We start from the raw sequence: 24,803 nt of genomic DNA, 5'->3' as shown, positions 1-24,803 counted from the left end.
TTCATTCAGCTATACTTGTATTTTGCACAAAATTTACCCTCAAGTTAGGAGTGACATCCAAACCTTGAAGGGAAATTTCCATTTCATATTCTAGTGGGTCTTATCTTTTGATAAGTACCAACTATATTAGGTTACAATGTTACCAAGTTATAGGTGAAACTCGCATCTTGATAACTAGTCCCACGCTTCAATTTTCAATCTCGCCAAGGTTTTGAATTCCCCAATTGATTAAGGGCGTGTAGTAACTGGAAGGACAAATATCGTTAGTCGATTATCGATGAGAGTATTTTTCTATTAGGCCAAAGCACGTTTCCTTAATTCGAAAAGGGCTTTGATTCACCTTGGAATAGTCGACTTTCTCTACCCGAAACAATCCAATGTTTTATGAGCCTCTCTTTTATGTTATCTCAATTTATATGCAATTTTATACTTGATACCTCGTTCATTTCAAAACTGTTACACAATTCGCACGTTTCTTGCAATCTAAAACAATAATAATAACCTCTCGTGAACCAATTAAATTTATGATGCTTATGTTATCCTATGTGATACAATGTGGAAACTTGTGATGCTATGTGAAACAATTTGAAACATTTATGTGCTGTGTGATGTACGCTATCGTACAAATCAATTTAACAAAAACATTATGATCGAGTCTCAACTATTCTTCGTTTGAATCTTTAGATGTCATCGAGCCGATTTTCCAACTCTCACAAGAAGTCAAAGGCTAACTCCCAGAAGAAAATGATGTCCTTCATGGCCGATCAGATCACACGAGTTGTTCCCAAGATTGTCACTGAAATTCAGGGTTCAAACACTCCTCCCTCCTCTGTTGACTCGAAAGTGGTCCAACCTAAGCCTGTGAGCTTCAACTACAAACACTTTGTCTCCCGCAACCCTAAGCCTTTCACGGGCAGCGATGGGGTGACTGCAATGATGGAATGATTTGACAACATTGAAGTTACTTTCATCAACAGTGAACGCCCTAAACATCTCAAGACTAGGAGTGTTACTGGTGTTTTCCAAGGTAGAGCTTTAGAGTGGTGGACCAATGAGAGAAACATCCGCTCCAACGAGGAATCTTATGCTTTACCATGGGCTAAGGTTAGAGAACTGATGATGCTCGAATTCTGTCCTCCTCATGAACAACAAAAGCTCGAGGATGAGTTTTGGCATCTGAAACAAGTTGGTGATGACAATCTGGCCTATACAACCTGCTGCTAGTCTGAACAACAACCGTGTTCGTGATAAACAGTTTGTTACACCTGCCCCCTCTAAATCAGTTAATCAAATCACCCAGCAATCTAGTGGTGGTCGGGGTAAGAAACGAAAGTCTCAAAACTCTGGCTGCAATGTGATAAACCCTGCTACGTATCCAAACCCTGCTTCTCCTGAGAACACAAGGAAGACATACACTGGGATTCATCCCAAGTGCGACACTTGTCACTATCATCACCCTACAAACTCAACTTATCGCCACTGTACTTCATGCAACCGCTATGGTCACACAGCTTCTCACTGCCGCTAGATCAACCAGGTTCAGCAAGCTCCCTAGAACCCAAACCAGTAAACAACGTGCAAGCCTGCTACAAATGTGGTGATACCACTCATCTCCGTCCTCAATGCCCTCAGTTGAATCAAGAGCAGCCGCAGCAGCAAGCCCCGTGAGGACGCGCATTCAACATCAACGCCAAGCAAGCTCAGAATGACAATGACGTCATCTTTACTCTTCGATCCTATTGATACTGGTGCGGACAAAAGCTTTGTGTCTGTTGAATTTGAATCCTTGTTAAACCGTGCACGCTCTAAATTACCTAAGTCATTCTCAGTCGAGATTGCCGATGGTAAGTCTATTTTAGTCGACTCTATCCTCCGCGATTCTCTCCTTACTCTTAACGATCACGTTTTCACTATCGACCTCATACCCATGCAACTGGGTAGCTTCGACATCATAGTAGGCATGGATTGGTTGCGCAAGAACCATGCTGAAATTGCTTGCCACGAGAAGTACGTTCGTTTACCTCTCCCATCTGGTGATACTTTGCACGTCTATGGAGACCGACCTTCTAGAGGACTGAAATTGATGTCATGCACTCAAGCGAATAAATGCTTACGTAAACAGTACTTTGCCTATTTAGCCCACATAGTGGAAGAACAGGGCAAGGGAAAAAGCGTAAGTGATGTTCCAGTAGTGTGTGATTTCCCTAATGTCTTTCCTGAGGATCTTCCTGGTTTTCCTCCACCTCGATATGTTGATTTTCGTATTGATCTCATACCTGGTGCAACTCCTGTTGCCAAGGCTCCTTACCGACTTGCACCCTTCGAGATGCAAGAGTTATCTAGTCAACTCCAAGAACTCCTCGATAAAGGTTTTATACGCCCAAGTACCTCACCTTGGGGTGCTCCCGTACTTTTCGTCAAAAAGAAAGATGGTTCGTTTTGCATGTGCATCGACTACCGTGAGCTTAACAAACTCACTATCAAGAATCGTTATCCTTTCCCTTGCATCGACGATCTTTTTTGACCAACTGCAAGGCGCAACTTGTTTCTCTAAAGTCGACCATCGATCTGGTTATCATCAACTTCGTGTTCTCGTAGAAGATATTCCCAAGACCGCATTTCGCACTCGCTATGGACACTACGAGTTCGTGGTTATGCCTTTTGGCTTGACCAACGCACCCGCCGTGTTTATGGATCTAATGAATCGTGTTTGTAAACCTTACCTGGATCGTTTTGTAATCGTTTTTATTGATGATATTCTCATTTATTCCAAAACCCAAGCTGATCATGAACGACATTTACACCTCATACTAGAACTTTTACGTGGTGAACGCTTATACGCAAAGTTTTCTAAGTGCGAATTTTGGATCAAGGAAGTACAATTTCTTGGGAACGTTGTTAGCAAACAAGGGATCCATGTTGACCCTTCCAAAATCGAAGCAGTGAAGAATTGGGTCACACCTAAATATGCGTCTGAAATTCGTTCCTTCTTAGGATTGGCGGGTTACTACCGTCGATTTATCTCGAACTTTTCAAAGATCGTTTTTCCTCTCACTTCGTTAACTCCGAAAGAGAAACCTTTTGCTTGGGGTCCTGAGTAAGAGGAATCTATCAAACCCTAAAGGACTTACTTTGCAATGCTCCTGTACTTGCTCTCCCTGATGGGAATGATGATTTCGTGGTATATTGCGATGACTCGAACCGTGGTCTTGGATGTGTTCTCATGCAGCGAGACAAGGTCATCACTTATGCCTCTCGATAACTCAAAATACATGAGAAAAACTATACTACCAACGACCTCGAGCTGGGCGCAGTTATTTTTGCGTTAAAGATTTGGCGAAACTACCTATATGGTACTAAGTTTGTGGTTTTCACTGACCATAAGAGCCTGCAACACATCTTTAACCAAAAGGAACTAAATATGTGTCAGCGACGTTGGGTGGAGTTGCTTAACAACTATGACTGCGAAATTCGCTACCACCCTGGCAAAGCGAATGTCGTGGCCGATGCTCTTAATCGTAAGACTCATGCTAGTAGCATCCGCTGTTTTCATATCACTAGCGATCTTCATGCTTGTATCCGTGAAGCTCAATACTCGTCAGCAAACGAAGGTAGTTTAATCGTCGAAATACGAGGTGCTTCTATAGACCAACTTACGACAAAGTCTGATGGACTTCAATACTATCTCAATAGCATCTGGGTACCAGATCACGACAACCTTTGTGAGCTCATCATGAATGAGGCTTACAAATCCCGATACTCTATTCATCCTGGTGCTGATAAGATGTACGATGACTTGCGTACGTCCTATTGGTGGCCTAGTATGAAAAAGGACATAGACGCTTACGTTTCGAAATGTCTCACTTGCTTAAAGGTAAAAGCTGAGCATCAATGTCCTTCAGGCCTCCTCAAGCAACCCGAGATCCCTATTTGGAAATGGGATAGCATTTCTATGGACTTCATAACCAAACTTCCTCGTATACCTTCTGGTCACGATAGTATATGGGTAATCATCGACCGTTTGACCAAGACAACTCACTTACTTCCTATTCGTGAAGATTTCAAAGCGGAGAAACTTGCTCGAGTTTATACTGACGAAATCATATGTCGTCATGGCATACCCATTGACATCATCTCTGACCGCGATGGTCGCTTCACTTCACGTCTTTGGCAAACCTTCCAGTCCGCTATGGGTTCTCAGTTGAATCTTAGTACGGCCTTTCATCCTCAAACGGATGGACAGACAGAATGTACTATCCAAACCCTAGAGGATATGCTTTGTTCTTGTGTCATCGACTTTGGTGGTAACTGGGATGTACATTTACCATTGATCGAGTTCTCGTACAACAACAGCTACCATTCCAGTATTCAGATGGCTCCTTTCGAAGCTTTATACAGTCGCAAGTGCCGATCTCCCATCAGTTGGCATGAGATTGGTGACAAGCAACTTACTGGCCCTGAGCTCATCCAAGAGACGATGGATAAGATCCTTCAAATCCACGACAACTCACTCAAGGCTAGAAGCAGACAAAAGAACTATGCTGACAAAAGGCGTAAACCTCTGGAATTCAATGTTGGAGACCACGTTCTACTCAAAGTATTCCCCTAGAAAGGAGTGATATGTTTTGGTAAAAAGGGAAAGCTTGCCCCTCGCTATGTGGGTCCCTTCAAGATACTCGAAAGGATTGGCAAGGTGGCTTACCGACTCGATTTACCTCAGGAACTTAGCAATGTACATCCGAAGTTCCATGTCTCAAATCTCAGGAAGTGCTTAGCAGATGAGGAACTTCAAGTTCCCATCAAAGACATGCAAATAAACGAGACTCTTCATTTTGTGGAAAAACCGGTCGAAATCATGGACCGAGGTACTAAGCGGCTAAGGCGCAGCAAAATTTCCATAGTCAAGGTTCGATGGGAAGGAAAGCGCGGCTCCGAATTCACTTGGGAACTCGAGAGTAAAATGAAAACCAAGTATCCACAGCTCTTTGTTCAGTCTTCCTCTTAGATTTCGGGGACGAAATCTCCTAAAGCAGGGGAGACTGTAACGCCCTGTGTTTTGATACAAACTTATTGATAGCAAGTCTTCAGTTCTTCCTATCTGTTAATGCTTTTACTCTCGTGTATCTTACCATCAAATCTTCTGTGACTCGAGACAACTGATAATAATGAAAATGAGACTGTTTTAATCTTAATTGTGTTAAACTATGTGGAAACTATTACTCTATGTGATGCTTCTTATATGAGAACGATATGTTATCCTAGATTCTTAACTCTTTGTGTTAAACTATGTGCAAGCTATTACTCTATGTGATGCTTCTTATATGGGAACGGTATGATTATCCTAGATTCTTGACTCTTTGTTATGCTTTGATGCTTAATGAACGAGAAACTAATTTAACTCGAATTCAAAGCACGATTTACTCTAGATTATGCGAATCATATGTTTAGAGGTAATGATATTATAAATAATGGTTACTCACAATAATATGCAACGCAATGCAACACTTAATCTCACTCGCGAACGAATCAAAGTTGGAAAATCTAACAAAAACACAACCCACGGTCCGAATGTGCCATCCGCCCGGATGGGACTTACCCATCCGGATAGAGCCATCCGGACATGGCCATCCGAACCTAGCCATCCGAATGACTGAACCTGTCGCTTTCACCTATAAATAGTGGACTTGAGCCTTCATTCTCACCTTTCACCTCTGCTCATCCGCTCTCAAGCTCTAGACGGCGATTCAAGGCTTTTGTAAGCATTTCTCCCTCAATCTTTCTATATTTCACCTCGATTCGACTTCTACTCCATTCTTCTTTCATCAAATCACACACACACCTTAACTTTTTATAAAAAAAAACAATGATTTTAGACCCCTCGAAGTTGGTCTTCACTCGTTTTGATTAGGAAAACTGTTGTGAAGCATCATTCAATCGAGATTGATCTAAGATCTAATGGATTTTCACATTTTTTATACAAATCTAAAAGGTTTTCACATGTTTTGACTCAGATCCAACGGAGTTTCATGTTTTACAACTTATTTCTGAACTTCTTTTTAGTTTTGCACAACATTGGGGAATCAGGACTATGTCAGGCTCTCGACTCGTTCCTTAGTCGAAAGTCGGCTTGAAGACTGATTTCCACCAAAGAGACGAACCGACTAACGGGTCAAACATGAATCTTCATCAAGAACAGCGCGTCTGTCTGAATGGGCTGGGCCCATCCGGTCGAATAAACTGGATTTGGTGTATTCTGTTATTTGACACGTCGTCACGCCGTTACCGTTAACTCAAAACTTTTACTTAGAACGATTCACAAAAACTTCAACCACAGACCATTCGACTGAATGGCCATCCGTTCGGATGACTATCCGTTCTAATGACCATCCGTCTCGATGGTCTAACCCTGAAGATAATCGTTGTTACTTTTGGTGCACATTTTTAATGAAACTTCGAAACCTTTAACAGTTCGCAAACAGCCACAGACTGGTCGAGTGACCATCCGTTTGAATGGCCATCCATTCGAATGGCCATCCTTCAGAATGGCCATCCGTCCGAATGACCATCCGTCTGGATGACCATCCATCCGGATGGAAGCCATCCGCTCGGATAGTCTGTTGAACACTTAACTCACTTTTCACCCCATTCGACGCTCTGTATTCAACAGTGTCAGCACTTAGAGGACTTATGCCCTGTTCCCATACGCAGGCTGATCCTGCACTCCCTTCAATCCAACCAGACTGTGTTTAGTTACTAAGTACGCACAGTGAGTATACTCGATCCCTTTTTACTTTAAACACTTTGGGATGCAACATGTATTCTATATTTAAACACACGACACTTGAAACTTGTTTATAATCATACTCTATCCATCTTAACATGAAAACATGATACTTGTGATACTTGTGAGACTTTTATGCTATGTTAAGGTTTGAATCTTGTGTTTAGTACCGCCTTAACAATTATAGCAGCTATAGGGGTAACGCACCGCCCACGAGACTTGGGGTATTGTTAAGTTTGATTCTTTTACCTCCTCTTCGTTGCGATGATGTAGGAAAGGCACAGTTAACGCGTTCGAAACTTGGGCTATCACATGGATTACGTTAGCTTAGCATGTTGAAACTTGTTATATGTTTTTCATGTTGGATACGAGCAGTTAAACTAGAAACTATGTATGCTATGTATTAAACTTGTATACTCACCAACAATTTTGTCGATTTTATATTAATACATGTTGCAGGTTGATAGTTTGGACGTTGCAGAATCAAGCTAGGGTGACTTTAGATGCACACCTTAGAAAAACAATATCTTGAACAATGTTTGGTTTTGATGATGTATGATACAATTTTGACTATGTTTTGGTTTGTATGATAATCCAGCTCTTATTATGAAATTTTGATTAATCTATATTGACACAAGTAACGTTATGATGTTGTGAGCGATTTGTTCGTCCCGCCCTGATGTTTCCACCATCGGTTGGGGTGTGACACCCTCCCCTCCATGTCTGGCCATTAAGCTTGAAACATTGGATTAATTTCGTGTATATATATACACTTCCAAACAAATATCATATATTTACCCAACGAAAACAAAACATATCATATATATATATAGGGGATGGTTCAAATGAAAACCACTTTTATTGTGAAAACTCGAAAACTAACTAAAAAAAGCCTAAAAAACACACCAAAATTTTTTTTTTCAATTTTTTTATAAAAAATCCCAGGTTTTTGTATATAAAAAAAATTTCAAAAAAAAAATTGTATTACACATGTGTAGTATTACACATGCGCACTACAAAAAAAGTTTTTTTTTTTTTTTGAAATTTTTTTATATACTAAAAGTAGCGAAAATTATTATGCAAAAAAAAAATTAGTATGTTTTTTTGGCTTTTTTAATTAGTTTTCGAGTTTTCACAATAACTAGTGGTTTTCATTTGAACCTTCCCATATATATATATATATACACACACACTCAACTTTAATGAATTGTGACTCAGCGACCATTCTACATCTTTCCATTAAATGATTTGTTTATACCCTATTTTGATTTTGATAGACGTTCTCTCATCTTTGACGGCAACCGAAATGGCTCAGCCCTTCAAAGGTTTATCGACTGAACCACCAGAACAATCACCTAATCGTTTATTGCATCTGATCATTTATTGTTGGAAATTTAGTGAAAATGAGTTTTTCACTAAATATTTTGGACATCAATAATATTTATATATGAGTTGTATAAATAATTATTTGTAGGTTTGTGTTCAAACTATGTCCAAATAGAGCTAAGATGAATGAGATATTGAAGCTTGAAGTTGTATGTTTGGAACAAACAAAGATGAGAAAAATGGATTGAGATTTGTCACCTTGTCCCACATAGGTGTAATGACAAAACTTAAAGTGGTATATAAGGAGGAGCACTCCTTGAAAGGCAAACAACTAGGGTCTCGTTATTATTTATTATTTATTTGTAATATATTTTAATAAAAAGTGAATCTAGTTCCTACAATCTTAAAACAGACTTTCGTGAAGATTGTTGCTACAATCTTAAATTCCTTCCCTATGAGGACTTAGGTTCACGAAAGTTAAAATTTTAATTGAGATTTTGTTAAAATCTTATAAATTTTTGGGAAATATTTGTTTAGTACAAACAAGTCGGATTAAAATTTTATGATTGGAGTACAATCTTTAATCCGAATACCGTGTTACAAAAACGAACGTTTTGATTCAAGTTTTGGAGTTCATGGTTTTTGTTCGTGTTTAGATAAAACTGAACATATACAAAATAATATGTATTTCAATAGGTTTTTGAAATACTAAATTTTCTAATGAGCGTATTAGAAAATTTTATTTTGTAACCTCTTACAAATGTTTTGTAACGTTTAATTTCTTAATAATAAGCTTTTAGAAACCATAATTGATATATTAATGTTGGTTTTAAAAGTCTTGAAATATGTATATTTTCTAATGAGCATATTAGAAAATAGTTATTTTATAAAATAACAAGTTTTAATATTTTCTAACGAGCGCGTTAAAAATGTTGATGTTGAAAGAATAACAAGATTAAAACTTTTTATATCTCTAACGAGCGTGTTAGAATTTTGTAGAATAATAAGTTTCAATATCATCGTTTATATCTAATGAGCGTGTTAGATACGATGATTGTGTAAAACTAACTTGTTAAAAGACGATTAGATTTTCTAACAAGCGTACTAGAAAATATACGTTTAGATTTTCTAATGAGCATGATAGAAAAGATTATTATTTCAAATAATTACCGACGAGCGTGTTGGAGAAAATTATTTTGGATTATAAACCTTGTAACAGTTTCATCTAAACTATTAAATTTCTAAGGAGTGAGTTAGAAACGGATTTTTTCCACATACGCTTAAACGATTTTTATTTGTTTATTTCTAATGAGAGTATTAGAAATAGTTTATATTTTTTATAAACTTCGAAACAAATTTTGTAATCGATTATTTCTAACGAGCGTGTTAGAAACGATTTAAAGAGTTTGATAGTTGTTTATTTTCTAACGAGCGTGTTAGAAACGATTTAACGACTTTGTCAATTGTTTATTTCTAACAAACGGGTTAGAAAACTTTTATTTTATATAAACCAAAAACGGCTTATGGAAATAAATAATCGTTTAATTTTCTAATAGGCGTATTAGAATTAGTTTATCTTATAACCAACTATTTTAACGATTTGCAATCGTTAATTTCTAACGAGCGGGTTAGAACCGGGTTAACTATGATAAACTATTTAAGATGATTTGTAATCGTTTTATATATTTTCTAACGAGCGTGTTAGAAAATATTTGTGTTCATTTCTAACGAGCGTGTTAGAAAACGTTCATTTAAATAAACCAAAAGTGAATAATTATATTCGTTTTATTTCTAACGAGCGTGTTAGAAAACGTTCATTTAAATAAACCAAAAGTGAATAATTGTATTCGTTTTATTTCTAACGAGCGCGTTAGAAGCGGTTTACTTTATAAAACCGAATATTTTGAATGTATGTTAAACATTTAAATTCTAATTAGCATATTAGAATTGGTTATCATACAAACCACTCATTTGAACGATTGGTAATCGTTATTATCTGACAGCGGTTAGAAATGGTTTGAATATGATAAACCAACTATTAAAACGATGTGTATTCGTTTTATTTTTTCAAATGAGCGAGTTTCAAACTGTTTTATTAAATAAACTATTATAAGGTTTATTGTATTGATTTGGAATCAAAACATAAAAAAATATAGTTTATTTTTAAAACACTTGCAAAAACGAGAAATGTTTTGAACGAATAAAACATGTCTTTGCGATTTACAAGTGATTCGTTACTTCCACGAGAAGTATAACGTCTTGAACCATATAATAGTCTTGGAAAGACTATTTTGTGAAAAACAACACGATGTTGTTATAAATATAATAAGTTGCTCAACTACTTGCGAGTAGTTAATTGTAAACAACTTTATATTTGGACAACTTGTGATTATTCAAGTTTAGAGTTTCAAGACGAAACAAGTTATACGTGTTCCGTGTTCCATTGAGGGAGTACCTCAAAACATGAAAGAACGATGTAATTGCGTTTATTTCGTTCTAAAGTGTGTTGAAAATAATAACACTTTGGGATTTGATGTTTAGATATCATTGGTGTATCCGTTATTTTGGACTACTAATAAGTTGTCAAAAGGATACACATTTTGATACAAAGTGTAAAAACTAATTTACACGGACACAACGAGTGGGTTGTGATCATGACTTATGTAATAAGTTACAAATCAAACATCAAATGTATAACGAGTTCGTGAGAAACGTGGTACATGGTTTGAGATGAAATGCACGAAAACAAGATATGTCATCTAATGTTGAGAGCATCAACATGGAAATGCACATGTAAGTTTTCAAAGAATATAACATATGAAAGAAATATATGTTATTATTGTAAATGATTTTAATAAATTTAGCAAATTTATTAAGTGAAATTTACAATAGTGATGGACTTGTAGATGCTTCTACCACCATCAATGTTGTTTAAACTATGTGGAGGGTTGGTCCTCAATTTGGGAGAGTATCCCAATACATGGTATTAATGAAACAACAATGTAAATGTATATATCACTATAGGCATACGTGAATGCCTTGTTGTTGAGAGTCAATCTAATTGACTATATCTCAAGACTCGAGTGATTTTATACAAAGAACTTTCATCAAAGTGACTTGGATTAAGACTTATGTTTAAGTCCTTAGTAAGTCAATGGTGAAGCCTTGGAGATAAAAGGCAAACGAGTTATGATCCAAATGGATGAAGTTAACTATGGTTTTGAGGCCTTCCTAAAACAGATGGTTTTGGAACGGTGAAATAAAATTTCATTATTGTGTCTAAACTAAGAAACGAATGTTCGGAAGAGATAGTGCGTTATCTCTTAAGGCTGTGAAGAATCAGAATGATGCATCTTCTGTTCACATGCTAGAGTATTGTGTTCTAAAGAATGCTAGACAAATACTTGTTAATTTATATGCTCGACGGAGATTAAATTAACTTTAAACATTCAAAATATGTGATGAGATAAGAATGAATTTTGTGCTAAAACAAAACTATAAATATAACTTCATTTTAGTCCAAAAGGATTACTTAAACTTATTCAAAGTGCAAGCAATGTGGGGGGATGAGCACCATTTAAGAGACAAACCCTTTATGGTATGAAGAAATGGTAGTTGAGAAGTTTTTCTCAAACGTGAAATGAAATGGAGAACCTTTCATCACCCCATTTGGATGCTATCCAATTACACTTAAATGTGGGGGTAACTTTCATTTGAATGTGGAAATGGTAGTTAGGAAGTTTTCTCAAACTCAAAATGAAAGGGAGAACCTTTCATCACCCCATTTGGATGCTATCCAATTACACTTAAATGTGGGGGTGACTTGCATATATTGCAAACGCATGACCAAGTGGAGTACACAATGGTTATATGGAGTAAATCGAGTAGATTGGACTCGAATGCCAATTGGTTAGATTCAAAATCTAGTAAGAGTTCAGTCTTGACACACCAAAGGCATGGTGAAAACGTGTCTAGCCATGAATTGAGTTTCATGTCATTCTAAGACAAGGTACATAACTAGATCCAGGTTGAGATCACGAGCTATAAGTCTTATGAATCGACTAAAAGGCAAAAGTGGAGCGAGTCAAGAACACGTTAGAACAACTGATCGCAATTTAAATTATCATTGGTGACTTAGCGAAGTCAAAGATAATTTTAGATCCAACAACCAGTGGGTTGATAAGAGGTCAGGTTGTGGAATGAGACTAAAGCCCATGGAAAAGGGACATGAGGGAAACCTAACCTAGTTGACTGGAGATCCCAAGATCTAGGTTCAATAGGACAACTTAATCATGAACCGAAGGGTAGTCACTGTGGGGGCATAGCTAATATATATGTTTATATATAAGCTAGTGTATATGTTCATATATCCCCCCAAAACTATAAAAGGGTGTGATGTGTGTAAAATGCAACATATAAATTACATCATATGAGGCATAAAACTAACCCTTTTTAAGTACTAATGTTGGAAAAAGTGTGTTTTTGTCTTCCTTTTGTATTTTCAGGATTAAATGAGCTCTAATTAACAAAAGAAGCAAAAAAGGCGGCTAAATCTAACATAAATACAGGAAAAGGAACAAAAGTGGATTGCCCGATCCCTCGACAGCATCCTCCCAAGCAAAACAGAGAAGGCAGAGGACTGAACACGCCCCGTGCCTAAGAAGCAGCAGAAAAGACAAACCTATAGAAGCTTCTATTGCTCACCACGGGGCCGTGCCCAGTGAACACGGGGACGTGCCCAAAGTACTGCAGGCGCATTAATTGTAATTGCGAATTACAATAAATGAGGAGAGATAGTGTCAGACGGGCACGGGGCCGTGCCCAGCCCTCTGTTCAGTCTATAAATAGGAGTGCTTTGGCTCATTGCAACTCATCCCTTGGCACCACCTCTCTCACACTTCATCCACCACCCACCACCATCACAACACCATCATCCACCACCATCATCCATTGTCCATCATAGAGTGTGTGAGTCGTCTCGGGATCCAAGATTGATCGTAAGAGTCCTTGACAATCAAGGCCATGTTTGCCTAAGTCTCTTACATCACTTGGTGAAGACAAGTGTTTAGTATAATACTTTTTATTTTTAATCTTTTGCACTTTTTATTTGGTTTTGTATTAATGACTTTAATAACAAGTTGCTTATGTTGAAGGTGACTTTTCCTTATCGTCTGTCCGTGGTGTCTTGGCATTATTTTACTGTCTATATAAAATAAAAGATTTTCACCATTCATATCTCCACGGTCTATATAGAGGTATGTTGGCTACCAGCTTCGGCACAAAATAAGAAACGGTCTCTCCAACGCATAATGGTTGGGAGTTCACGTTCTCATCATCTTTAGTAAAATCAAGGCCACCACGAAGACATTCATAACAAGCTCTACCGTAGTTTTTAGCGGATAACCCCAATTTCGGTTTAATAGTACATCCCAACAGGGGACGACCATACTTGTTCAATTTATCTCTTTCAACTTGGATACCGTGAGGCGGACCGTCGAAAGTTTTAACATACGCAGTCGGGATTCGCAGATCTTCCAGACGTAGAGCACGCAGGGCTTTGAACCCAAATACATTACCTACAATGGAAGTAAACATGTTAGTAACAAAACCTTCTTCAAAAAGGTCTAATGGGTACGCTACATAAGCAATAAATTGATTGTCTTCTCCAGGAACAGGCTCAAGTCCATAGCATCGGCCTTTGTAACGGTCAAGGCTGGTAAGTCCATCGGTCCATATTGTTCTTCTTCGTAGGACATTTGTGGCACGCAGGAAGAGCTCGTGCAGCTGCAGCAGGATTTGAAAAAGGAATTGATCGTGATTTTGAACCTGTTCTTTCCATGACCCCTCTTAATTGAGACAGTTTATTAAGGCAGTTAATTGAGACAGGAGATCAAAGACTTGAAATAGGAGTCACTTCGGTTCCCTCATACATATAGGATCATGTCATAAAAAAAAAGAATCTTTTTTCAACTCATTTATATTTAATCCATTTTTCTGGCTTGGCTAGGCGGGATAGCCGAGCCACTTCCCTTTCTTTATGATAATGAAAACGTCCGGTCAAAACCAATCCAATAAAGAAACAAATCTATTCAACAAGCAAAAAAGGAGAGAGAGGGATTCGAACCCTCGATAGTACACTATACCGGTTTTCAAGACCGGGGAGGTCGGGGGTTACGCGAACGGTTTGGTAAGGGTCTTGCCCTTGTTTAGCGTTTAGAGGTCCTGCAAGAGACCTGAGTCAAATTTAGTAGGACCTCCTTCAATACCCAAAGGTATTGGATGGCGGGGGTCCAAACTCTTTGATCCCCTCAAAAGTTAACTACTATTAATACTATAACCCTGCTATTTAGGACTGTATCCCTGCTGACTCAGACTACTTAGTCGAGGGTAATGTCACCTCCAAAAGAGGGGCCTACCATAATTTGCATTAATAACTTAATTCATTATCTTTCAATAATCCGACCCTTTAGGATTGTATCCTTGCTGACTCAAACTACTGGGTTGAGGGTAACGTCGCCTTCAAAAGAGGGGCCTACTACAATAACTAAGATAATCTCTTAAACAAGTGCAAAAGTGCGAAAATAATCAAAGGTTATAGTAATACACGAGTCGGATCCAAGTAATTCATCTTGTCTATCTGTTTTTATTTTTATTTTATTTTTCAGCATTTAGTTAGTTTTATTTTCTTAGTTTAAAAATCTTTTCTAACATTTTGATTTGATTAGACGTTGAGGATAAACCGGTATTAAAAGCTCTTGTGTCCTTGGACGACCTCGGTATCTTACCAACACTATACTACGTCCACAATGGGTGCACTTGCCCATATGTGTGTTTAGTGTTAGTAAATATCGTGTTTTATAAATTTAAAACTTGGCTAAAAAGTGTAAAAAGGGCTTAATATATATATTAAAAAAACATAACACCCTTCACGCACATCAAGTTTTTGGCACCGTTGCCGGGGACACAAGGATTTTAAGAAAGCTTAAAATCGACGGCCTAATCAGGTTTTTAAAACCTTTTCAAAACGCGCGCACATTTTTCTGCATTTTAGTTTAGTTTGCATTTACAGTAGCCTGAACACGGGGCCGTGCTCACTGAACACGCCCCCGTGCTGCATATTTTTAGTTAGATACCCAGATACAGAGTTTGAACACGGGGCCGTGCTCACTGAACACGCCCCCGTGCTCAACGAGACCAGTAACTTTTATTAAAACGCCCAGATACAGACCCTGAACACGGGGCCGTGTCCACTGAACACGGGGCCGTGTCCAGCTTCTGTTTCCGTCTTTGTTTCTGTTTTCTGGTCCCGAGACTCAGTTGTGGTCTGCTGAGTGATTCTTATGGATCAATACTCAGGAGGCTACAACTACACCTATGAGGAGGATGATTATATGAGAGAATATTGCACTAATTGTGGTAACCCGCACTCGGTACAATGTTGTAACTTATTTCAACCATCCACTTCATACAACTATTATGAGGATCCCAGGTACGAGCCATCAACTTCATACACATCCTATGAAGACCAAAGGTATGAACCTAGCCTCGCATACTCATATTTTGATGAACCAAGGTATGAACCTTCATACTCATACTTTGAGGAGTCAAGATATGAGCCACCACCTTCATATACTTATTATGAGGAACCATGGTGTGAACAAACTACCTCATATGAGTACTATGAAGAACAAAATTACGACCCTTATCCATCATATGCTTACAATGAAGGACAATGGTGTGAACCATCTACTTCATATGGGTACTATGAGGAACCAAGGATCGAACAACCGGATTCAAGCTTTGAGGATCCCGATCCTTACTCTATCACCGACATAGCCGATAGGATAATAGAAAACCTTAAATTTATCGAAAGATGCATAAAAGAATCTCGCGCAAGGGAAGAGGAGTCCCGCGTGAGAGAAGAATTAAAAAAGGAAGAAACGATAATTGAGGAATTAAAAATGGAAGAGCAATCAAGTGAAAAACCGACACATGAGTTAAACAACGAAAGAGGTGAGACCGATAACGTTAAAAATCCAAGAAGAGTCTAATTTTGAAAAAAATAATCTCTTGTCACCTTCTTTTGAAAACCATTGTTTAGTGTCAACTCATGCTAAGTTTTTAAAGGAGCTAAACACTAACGCTAAAATTGGAGAAATGGTAAGTGTTAAGTTAACTAATGATCAAACTTCGCTAATAAAAGAAGACCCTTTTGAAATAAACATTACACCGGTTCCATGTTTTTTTGAAAATTCATTTATTAGTAACGTCACAATTGATAAAGATCTTTGTGTTAACATAATGCCTAATTACATTTTCGAAAAATTAAGTACTAGTGATTTTGCTCCACTTCAAATACCCATTTTTCTATCTAATCGGAGAGTAATAAAATCAATCAGTGTAGTTGAGGACGTCTTGGTTCAAACAAATCAAATGGTTATTCCAACCGACTTTGTCATCCTCGATGACACTCCTCTAGTGTTGGGAAGACCTTTTGTAAAAACTCACGAAGCTTTGAAAAACCGGAAGTTTAATAATCTACCTCTTCAATTAGGGGCATTCAAAAGGAGCATAGATCTTGAGCGTTCAATGAAATATCCTTTTGGCAACAATGACCCCCTAATTGAAAATGAGCCAGAACCACCCGATAAGGAGGGTCTAGCCAAGGACCCTTATAAACGTCGCACCACGGAGGCATTCCGCGGAACTATCCTTAGTTTTAGATTAGTTTAACTTTTATGCTTTCTAGTTTAGTTTTAATTTGCAGGAATAAAACACACTCGGGATGGTGAAGGATACTAAGGGAAGCTTGAACCAACACCCCATGCACAAAAACAGAGCCTCTCGACAATTTTTCTTCATTACAGCAAGTTCAGCACGGGGTCGTGTTCAACCCAACACGCCCCCGTGCCCAAAAATCTGCAGAAATGCCCAGTTCAGGTACCTGGACACGGGGCCGTGCTCATTGAACATGCCCACGTACCCAGCCTTCTGTTTACTTTTGGTACTGGCAGTCTGGACACAGGGCCGTGCTCAGCCAACACCACCCCGTGTTTAGCTACCCAGTAACATAAAATCTTGTTTTTAACCCACTTTTATACATTTTAATCAACCAAAAAACTTATTTTTGGAACACATTGAGGACAATGTGTAATTTAAGTGTGGGGGGATGCTAAAACCTTGAATTTTGCAAGTCCTAATAACAAGCCTTACACAAAACTCTATTGGAACCGCTAATCACCCCAAATTTTTTTCAAAAATTTTTTATTTATTTTGTCTAAGTTTAAGTTGGGAATTCTAAGACTAACAAGGTTATATTTTTATAAGTTTACAACCGATAGCGTCGTGATAAAAAGAACCAACATAAGAAAATTATGAAACGGCATGACAAGCTTAGTTAAAATTCGATTATATATACTCGATCACATAAAAACCCATTCCCACAAAAGTGAGTTTTTGAGCCTTTATTGAGCATATAAATATACATCTTTACGCTAAATGCTCATTTTTCGTTTCTTGTGTGAATAGCCGCTTGGTTCTTACGACTCTAGAACTTGCCACGACAATTCATTCCCGGTCCTTACCAACTTAAACCCAAGTAAGTAAATGATGGAGGCATTAGGACTAACCCTTTTTCTTTCAACACCATTATTTTTATTTTTCTTTTCACCTACCCAAAAATTCCACCTAGTTAACCCCTTTGAGCCTAAACCTTTTCATTTCTTAACCCAAAACCCTTTTTACCCACCAAAAAAACCTTTTTTTTATTTTTTACCCTTTATTTTAAGTAACAAGCTCGGTTTTCGTGTGACTAAAAAAAATATATCTACAATGAAGTTAGAAATAAACAAACAAAGCTCCTCAAACAAAAACTTGTTTGAAGAAATAATTCATTTAAAAAAAAGGTCACAAAAACAAAATGTTTTACGAAAACCGATGCTTTTTACGACTTTCGCCCTTTTCTACTAACCACTAACCCAACCACCCACCTTTAACCCAAGCCTAACCCTTCACCCAAAAAGTCCTCTTGATATTTACAAAGGTATAAAGTTATAAAGGAGGAGGATTGATTGCTTGGCAAGCTTATGGTAGGAATAAGTTCCATGCCGCTCTCGAGTGATTCACTAAAAATGCACCTTCGGCAGAGTGTGAGTGATTTCTCCCATGAGGTATGTGAACTTGTATATAAATGGAATTTTAGAAAGGTATGTTATGCCTTAATAAATAATTTACCTTATGAAAAGTTTTTAATAAATCATGACGAATATGATTGTAAATAAGTAAAAATAAAACCTAAACAATCTTGGAAAATCCCGACACTCTATGACAAACCCAAAACCTTCTCTTCTACCCATTCCATTTGGGAGTGTAAGCCACATTAAAGAGTTTTGCTTGAGGACAAGCAAAAATTCAAGTGTGGGGGTATTTGATGTGTGTAAAACGCAACATATAAATTACATCAAATGAGGCATAAAACTAACCCTTTTTAAGTACTAATGTTGGAAAAAGTGTGTTTTTGTCTTCCTTTTGTATTTTCAGGATTAAATGAGCTCTAATTAACAAAAGAAGCAAAAAGGCGGCTAAATCTAACATAAATACAAGAAAAGGAACAAAAGTGGATTGCCCGATCCCTCGACAGCATCCTCCCAAGCAAAACAGAGAAGGCAGAGGACTGAACACGCCCCGTGTTCAGCGAGCACGGGGCCGTGCCCAAGAAGCAGCAGAAAAGACAAACCTATAGAAGCTTCTATTGCTCACCACGGGGCCGTGCCCAGTGAACACGGGGGCGTGCCCAAAGTACTGCAGGCGCATTAATTGTAATTGCGAATTACAATTAATGAGGAGAGATAGTGTCAAACGGGCACGGGGTCGTGCCCAGTGGACACGGGGCCGTGCCCAGCCCTTAGTTCAGCCTATAAATAGGAGTGCTTTGGCTCATTGCAACTCATCCCTTGGCACCACCTCTCTCACACTTCATCCACCACCATCACGACACCATCATCCACCACCATCATCCATTGTCCATCATAGAGTGTGTGAGTCGTCTCGGGATCCAAGATTGATCGTAAGAGTTCTTGACAATCAAGGCCATGTTTACCTAAGTCTCTTACATCACTTGGTGAAGACAAGTGTTTAGTATAATACTTTTTATTTTTAATCTTTTGCACTTTTTATTTGGTTTTGTATTAATGACTTTAATAACTAGTTGCTTATGTTGAAGGTGACTTTTCCTGATCGTTTGTCCGTGGTGTCTTGACATTATTTTACTGTTTATATAAAATAAAAGATTTTCACCATTCATATCTCCACGGTCTATATGAAGGTATGTTGGCTACCTGGTCGGGGGTTAAGGAAACGGTTTGGTAAGGGTCTTGCCCTTGTTCAGCGTTTAGAGATCTTGCAAGGGACCTGGGTCAAATTTAGTAGGACCTCCTTCAATACCCAAAGGTATTGGATGGCGGGGGTCCAAACTCTTTGATCCCCTCATAAGTTAACTACTATTAATACTATAACCCGGCTATTTAGGACTGTATCCTTGCTGACTCAGACTACTTAGTCGAAGGTAATGTCACCTCCAAAAGAGGGGCCTACCATATTTGCATTAATAACTTAATTCATTATCTTTCAATAATCCGACCCTTTAGGATTGTATCCTTGCTGACTCAAACTACTGGGTTGAGGGTAACGTCGCCTTCAAAAAAGGGGCCTACTACAATAACTAAGATAATCTCTTAAACAAGTGCAAAAGTGCGAAAATAATCAAAGGTTATACTAATACACGAGTCGGATCCAAGTGATTCATCTTGTCTATCTGTTTTTATTTTTATTTTATTTTTCAGCATTTAGTTAGTTTTATTTTCTTAGTTTAAAAATCTTTTTCTAACATTTTGATTTGATTAGACGTTGAGGATAAACCGGTATTAAAAGCTCTTGTGTCCTTGGACGACCTCGGTATCTTACCAACACTATACTACGTCCACGATGGGTGCACTTGCCCATATGTGTGTTTAGTGTTAGTAAATATCGTGTTTTATAAATTTAAACTTGGCTAAAAAGCGTAAAAAGGGCTTAATATATATATTAAAAAAACATAACACACTTCACGCACATCAGGGTGTTTAAATACGTCCTAGTCCATTCCTATAATATTCAGTGACATTTTTGTGAGGCTAAGCATAATATATGGCTAATTGATTTGTGGAAATCATAGTAAGCCATAATGCTTTTAATGATTCGAAGGAATCACCAATGTGAGAGAGAAGTAGGGTCGCTTCGAATGGCATTGTGGGGTGCGCAATCCTAGAGCTCTCGCAGAACCAGGCTAGTGTTCCAGGACCATAATAGGACACGATAATGAGGGGATGGCCCGGCTAGGGAAATTATTGTGTGAATGTATATTGTCATTTACACAAATGGGGGGTTGTTCAAGGACATCGCGTCTACAAAACCCTAGTAGACTAAGTATGCTTCACAAAGGAAGGTTCAAAGGCAAAACCTACCTATCCTGCAATACTCGACTGTCGAGGTTTTATCGGAGAATTTTGTGTGTTTTAATCGATCTCCATTTATCTGGGGGATTGTTGGAAATTTAGTGAAAATGAGTTTTTCACTAAATATTTTGGACATCAATAATTTTTATATATGAGTTGTATAAATAATTATTTATGGGTTTGTGTTCAAACTATGTCCAAATAGAGCTAAGATGAATGAGATATCGAAGCTTGAAGTTGTATGTTTGGAACAAACAAAGATGAGAAAAATGGATTGAGATTTGTCATCTTGTCCCACATAGGTGAAATGACAAAACTTAAAGTGGTATATAAGGAGGAGCACTCCTTGAAAGGCAAACACGGGTGCATCGCACCTGCACACATGCGCGCGTGACATGGGCTATTAGCCTAATGTGGTGTGCTTTAAACTTCGCATACCGCCATTATATTTTTGCCCATGAGCGGGTGGTCAGATACATGGCGGATACGCAGATGACGCACCTTTGGGTGGCATAGGCGGATGCTATGGCATGGCGCATGACCAGGTGGCGTCCTGGTATGTGTAGTGACATTCGTGTGGCGCGCGAGTATGGATGGCGCATGACCAGGTGGCGTCCTGGTATGCGTAGTGGCATCCGTGTGATGCGCGGCTCCATATGGCGTGGAGTAAGGTCCATATAGCGTGTGCATGGACTAGCAACTCTGTTCAGGCGTGCACGCAGGTTTGCAGCGGAAACAAAACAGCTGGTTAGACTTGGTCAAACTAGTTGTTTCAACTCGTTTAATTCTAGTCATTAAGAGAAATGACAGTTTTGACAGAACCACTAAAGTCCATTTATGTAGAGTCTCAATCCTTTTTTATTACAAGATTAATTATCCTGTTAATTACAAGATTAATGATCATGTTTATGACAATCATTAAGAGGGTTGAATGAGTCTATGCATCTCATTATAAAATGAATTTGGTTTATTCATTTGAGGAAGAAGAAGAAAAATAGACACAACAAATTCGTCTTTTATTCCATGGAAATTTAGAGAGGAGCACTCTCTAAATTATTCTTTTCTCAACTTCATATTTTCCTAATTGTATGAACACCAAATTATACCCGGTGCTATCTCGGGCATGAGAGTCATCTCCGGCAGTACACATACTGTTCCGGTTGTTGTATCCTGGGAGACAGAACCGTCTGAGAGGAGGCGCGAAATCTGTTTTAAGGGAAGCGTGTTGAACACGTGCCTCAACCAAAATCGTCAACAATTTTGCTTGTCTTGCAGCGGAGTTTTGATCTCGTAAGTGCGGTTGAAGTTTTCAAAGACATTGGCCTCGAATCAAGATTGGTACAATTTAGTTGTATTTTTATATTCGTTTATTTAGTTTTTGTAACCGGTATTGTACTAGTCGATTTTCCCACAAATAACAAGAGTCTCGTTATTATTTATTATTTATTTTGTAATATATTTTAATAAAAAGTGACCCTAGTTCCTACATTTATCACATTTGATTGTTCACCTCTTTTTACGGATTTCATCTCATCTGCTATATGTTCATCCTTCAAGTTTTGACTTTTTGGAAAGCACTATCTATCGCGACCAATTTCTTAAAATAATTCCATGCATATTTGAGTTAAAAGTTAAAAAAATCATTTTCGAAAATAAACAGAAAGCTTGCAGCCTAAAAACTTTCAAAGAGCTTAATCTATTTTGTACCCAATTAAAATGCAGCTTTATATGCGTTATTATTTTGAGTTTAAACTCAAACAGAAAAACGCTTTCATGAAAGTAAACCTAGAGAAAAAAATTAAGCCGCGTAGAATGTGGGACGTTTTTGTCATCTGATATACTTTCATCGTTTTGAGTTTTGACCTTTTGGACGTAACAAAATGTGGTAATCTGTTCAATGGTTCAATTCAATAATTTTTGTTTTAAATAGTTTTATTATTATTGCCTCTGTGTACAAATGTGAAGGATTTATGTGGGAGTTTAATGGTCAATTGAATATTAACAGCGGCAATCAATTAAATATTAACAGTGGACCAATGGACCGAGATAACATGGTTATTATAGAAAATACATCTTCAAAACCAATGTGGGAGTTCAAGGTACAATCACCGACCCTTGAGTACGTAAAGAGTTTGTATTGCCTTAGGCCATGCTATTGTTAGAAAACTTAAGTTAAAAATACGAAAAATGGGTAAAACTAATTTTAAGCTCTACATTTTCGTGTGTTTTGGTGGGTAGAAACAAGAGAAACGGCAGAGTTTATGATTGGTGGATACTGTTGGCGGTAAATGGAGGCTAAGGTGATGAGTTTCGGTTGTGAATGCAGTGGAATATCGAGGCAAACTCGAGCTAAGTCACCAACACGAGAGGTAAAACTTTATAAGACCATGGCTAGTGCAAAGCATTTAACTTGCATTTGACTTATGTGGATCTAGCATTTGAGGGAGAATGCATTGGAGGGGTTTGCATTTGAGGGGAATGCACTTGGTGAAGAATGGTGTATTTGGTGAGATGATGGGGCCAAATGTAAGTTTTATATCTATTTTTTCTTTTGCTTGTTTTAATTTATTTTGAGATACACTAATAAGTTGTATACTATAAGCTTTACTAACTTTTACACTATATTTATTTTCCATTTTAAATTTAAATGTAGTAATTAGGTAAAATAACAAAAAAAAAAAATGTAATTTTTTTATATAAAAACATAAATTTATTAATTCTACCTTAGATAAAATAACTAATACAAAATTTAATATACATATATTTTAATTAAAGTTTAATGTTTTCTTTTTATAATTTTCAATATATATTAATATGAAAATAAAAGAGCGGAGTAATGATAAAAAAGAATTTGATTCTTAAAAATAAATATAAAAGTAGCGATGAAGTGGATATGTAAGTATTGGTAATGATGTTTGTAGGATTGGAGAGAAAATATGTTTTTGTGCATTTATTTAAATCTGATGTGACAGTTAACTAGATATGTTTGTAAGTGCATTTAAAATCTTGCATTGGTGATGGTCTAACCCAAAATGTTTTATCCTAGAACCCGTTTAATATTATTAACCGGTGATATGAATGGGCAACAACAAATTGTTTAAATGATTAAAAAATGGATTCCTGGACTTCATATACATGTGGTATAAAAGATTAAAAGGGTTATACGAGCCAGATTTTTACTGTGTGTAACCTAGACATATACACACAATCTATTAATTATATATTCTTTTGCGTCACTTAACTTTACTATAGATCATATATATAAACTTCTATGATTTCATCGATATCCTTAATAAATTATGTAACATTTTATATCTTTCAAATATATTTATAACCAACTTGTGTGTTAATATGGATAAGTTCAATTAATATAAGAGAATGATCAAAGGAAAAGCACGAGGTCTTACTAGAATTCCATGCATTGATCCAAGTTCCAACGCTTTCTCAGGTTTAGCAATAACTTGGGTTGTCTGCTCCTCCTTTAAGCAATAACATGAAAGAAAAAAAATTAGCTATTAAAAGTATAAATTGTTGATATAATTATAAAGTACTAATAACTAAAACTTTCCACGCACCCCTATTGATGTGTGTATATATGTATATATATTTGGTATGGTTGTTGCATGTTGGTGTATATGAAAAGCAAGTAAGAAGAAACGGTTTTCGAACAAGGAAGTCTAAGTGGAGCAGATTATCGATGAGATCAAAAGCCTTGGCTTTTTTTTAGTCAAACATAGGTCGAAGTTTAAGTCTATCTAATGGGAATGATCGGCGTAAATTTGAGATTGTATAGTTTTTGATGTATTTTACCTCAGCGTGTTTTTGTTGTCCCTTATTTCTTTTAGGAGGTCGGTGTGAATGAAATTTACCTTAAAAAAAGTAAATTCAAACTTTTTGTGTACAAGTAGCCAACCACATAATTAATAAAATTTTTCAACGAACATCAATGCAAATTGTACAACCAAAGTAAAGTTGTAGTTTCATATTTCTTCATCTTCCTATTAATAAATCAAACAGATAAAAGATCAAATGTGATATAAAAAGTTACCAAACATGTTACTTATTATAAAAATTTTCCCTAAGTTTTTATTTATTATATTATCTGGCTTTCAATTTGTTCGCCATATATAGAACGCAATGTTCCATGGTTAATAACTATAACTATATATATATATATATATATATATATATATATATATATATAT

General features: G+C 37.2%; 1 protein-coding gene across 5 annotated transcripts in view; it reads right to left on the bottom strand.

The window, feature by feature from the left end:
* LOC110889018 overlaps positions 1–24,803 on the bottom strand; it is a 92,884-nt gene that overhangs the window by 13,575 nt on the left and 54,506 nt on the right. For all 5 annotated transcript variants that reach the window (XM_035980397.1, XM_035980400.1, XM_035980399.1 and 2 more), the window contains one exon: positions 24,006–24,077. In XM_035980397.1, coding sequence (XP_035836290.1) covers positions 24,006–24,077 — 72 coding nt within the window. The remainder of the gene's footprint in view (positions 1–24,005; positions 24,078–24,803) is intronic.

The sequence above is a fragment of the Helianthus annuus genome, chromosome 11 (assembly GCF_002127325.2).
Source record: "Helianthus annuus cultivar XRQ/B chromosome 11, HanXRQr2.0-SUNRISE, whole genome shotgun sequence".
NCBI lineage: Eukaryota > Viridiplantae > Streptophyta > Magnoliopsida > Asterales > Asteraceae > Helianthus > Helianthus annuus.
The sequence above is the reverse complement of the archived record's forward strand: the minus strand, read 5'-3'. Positions and strand labels throughout refer to the sequence as shown.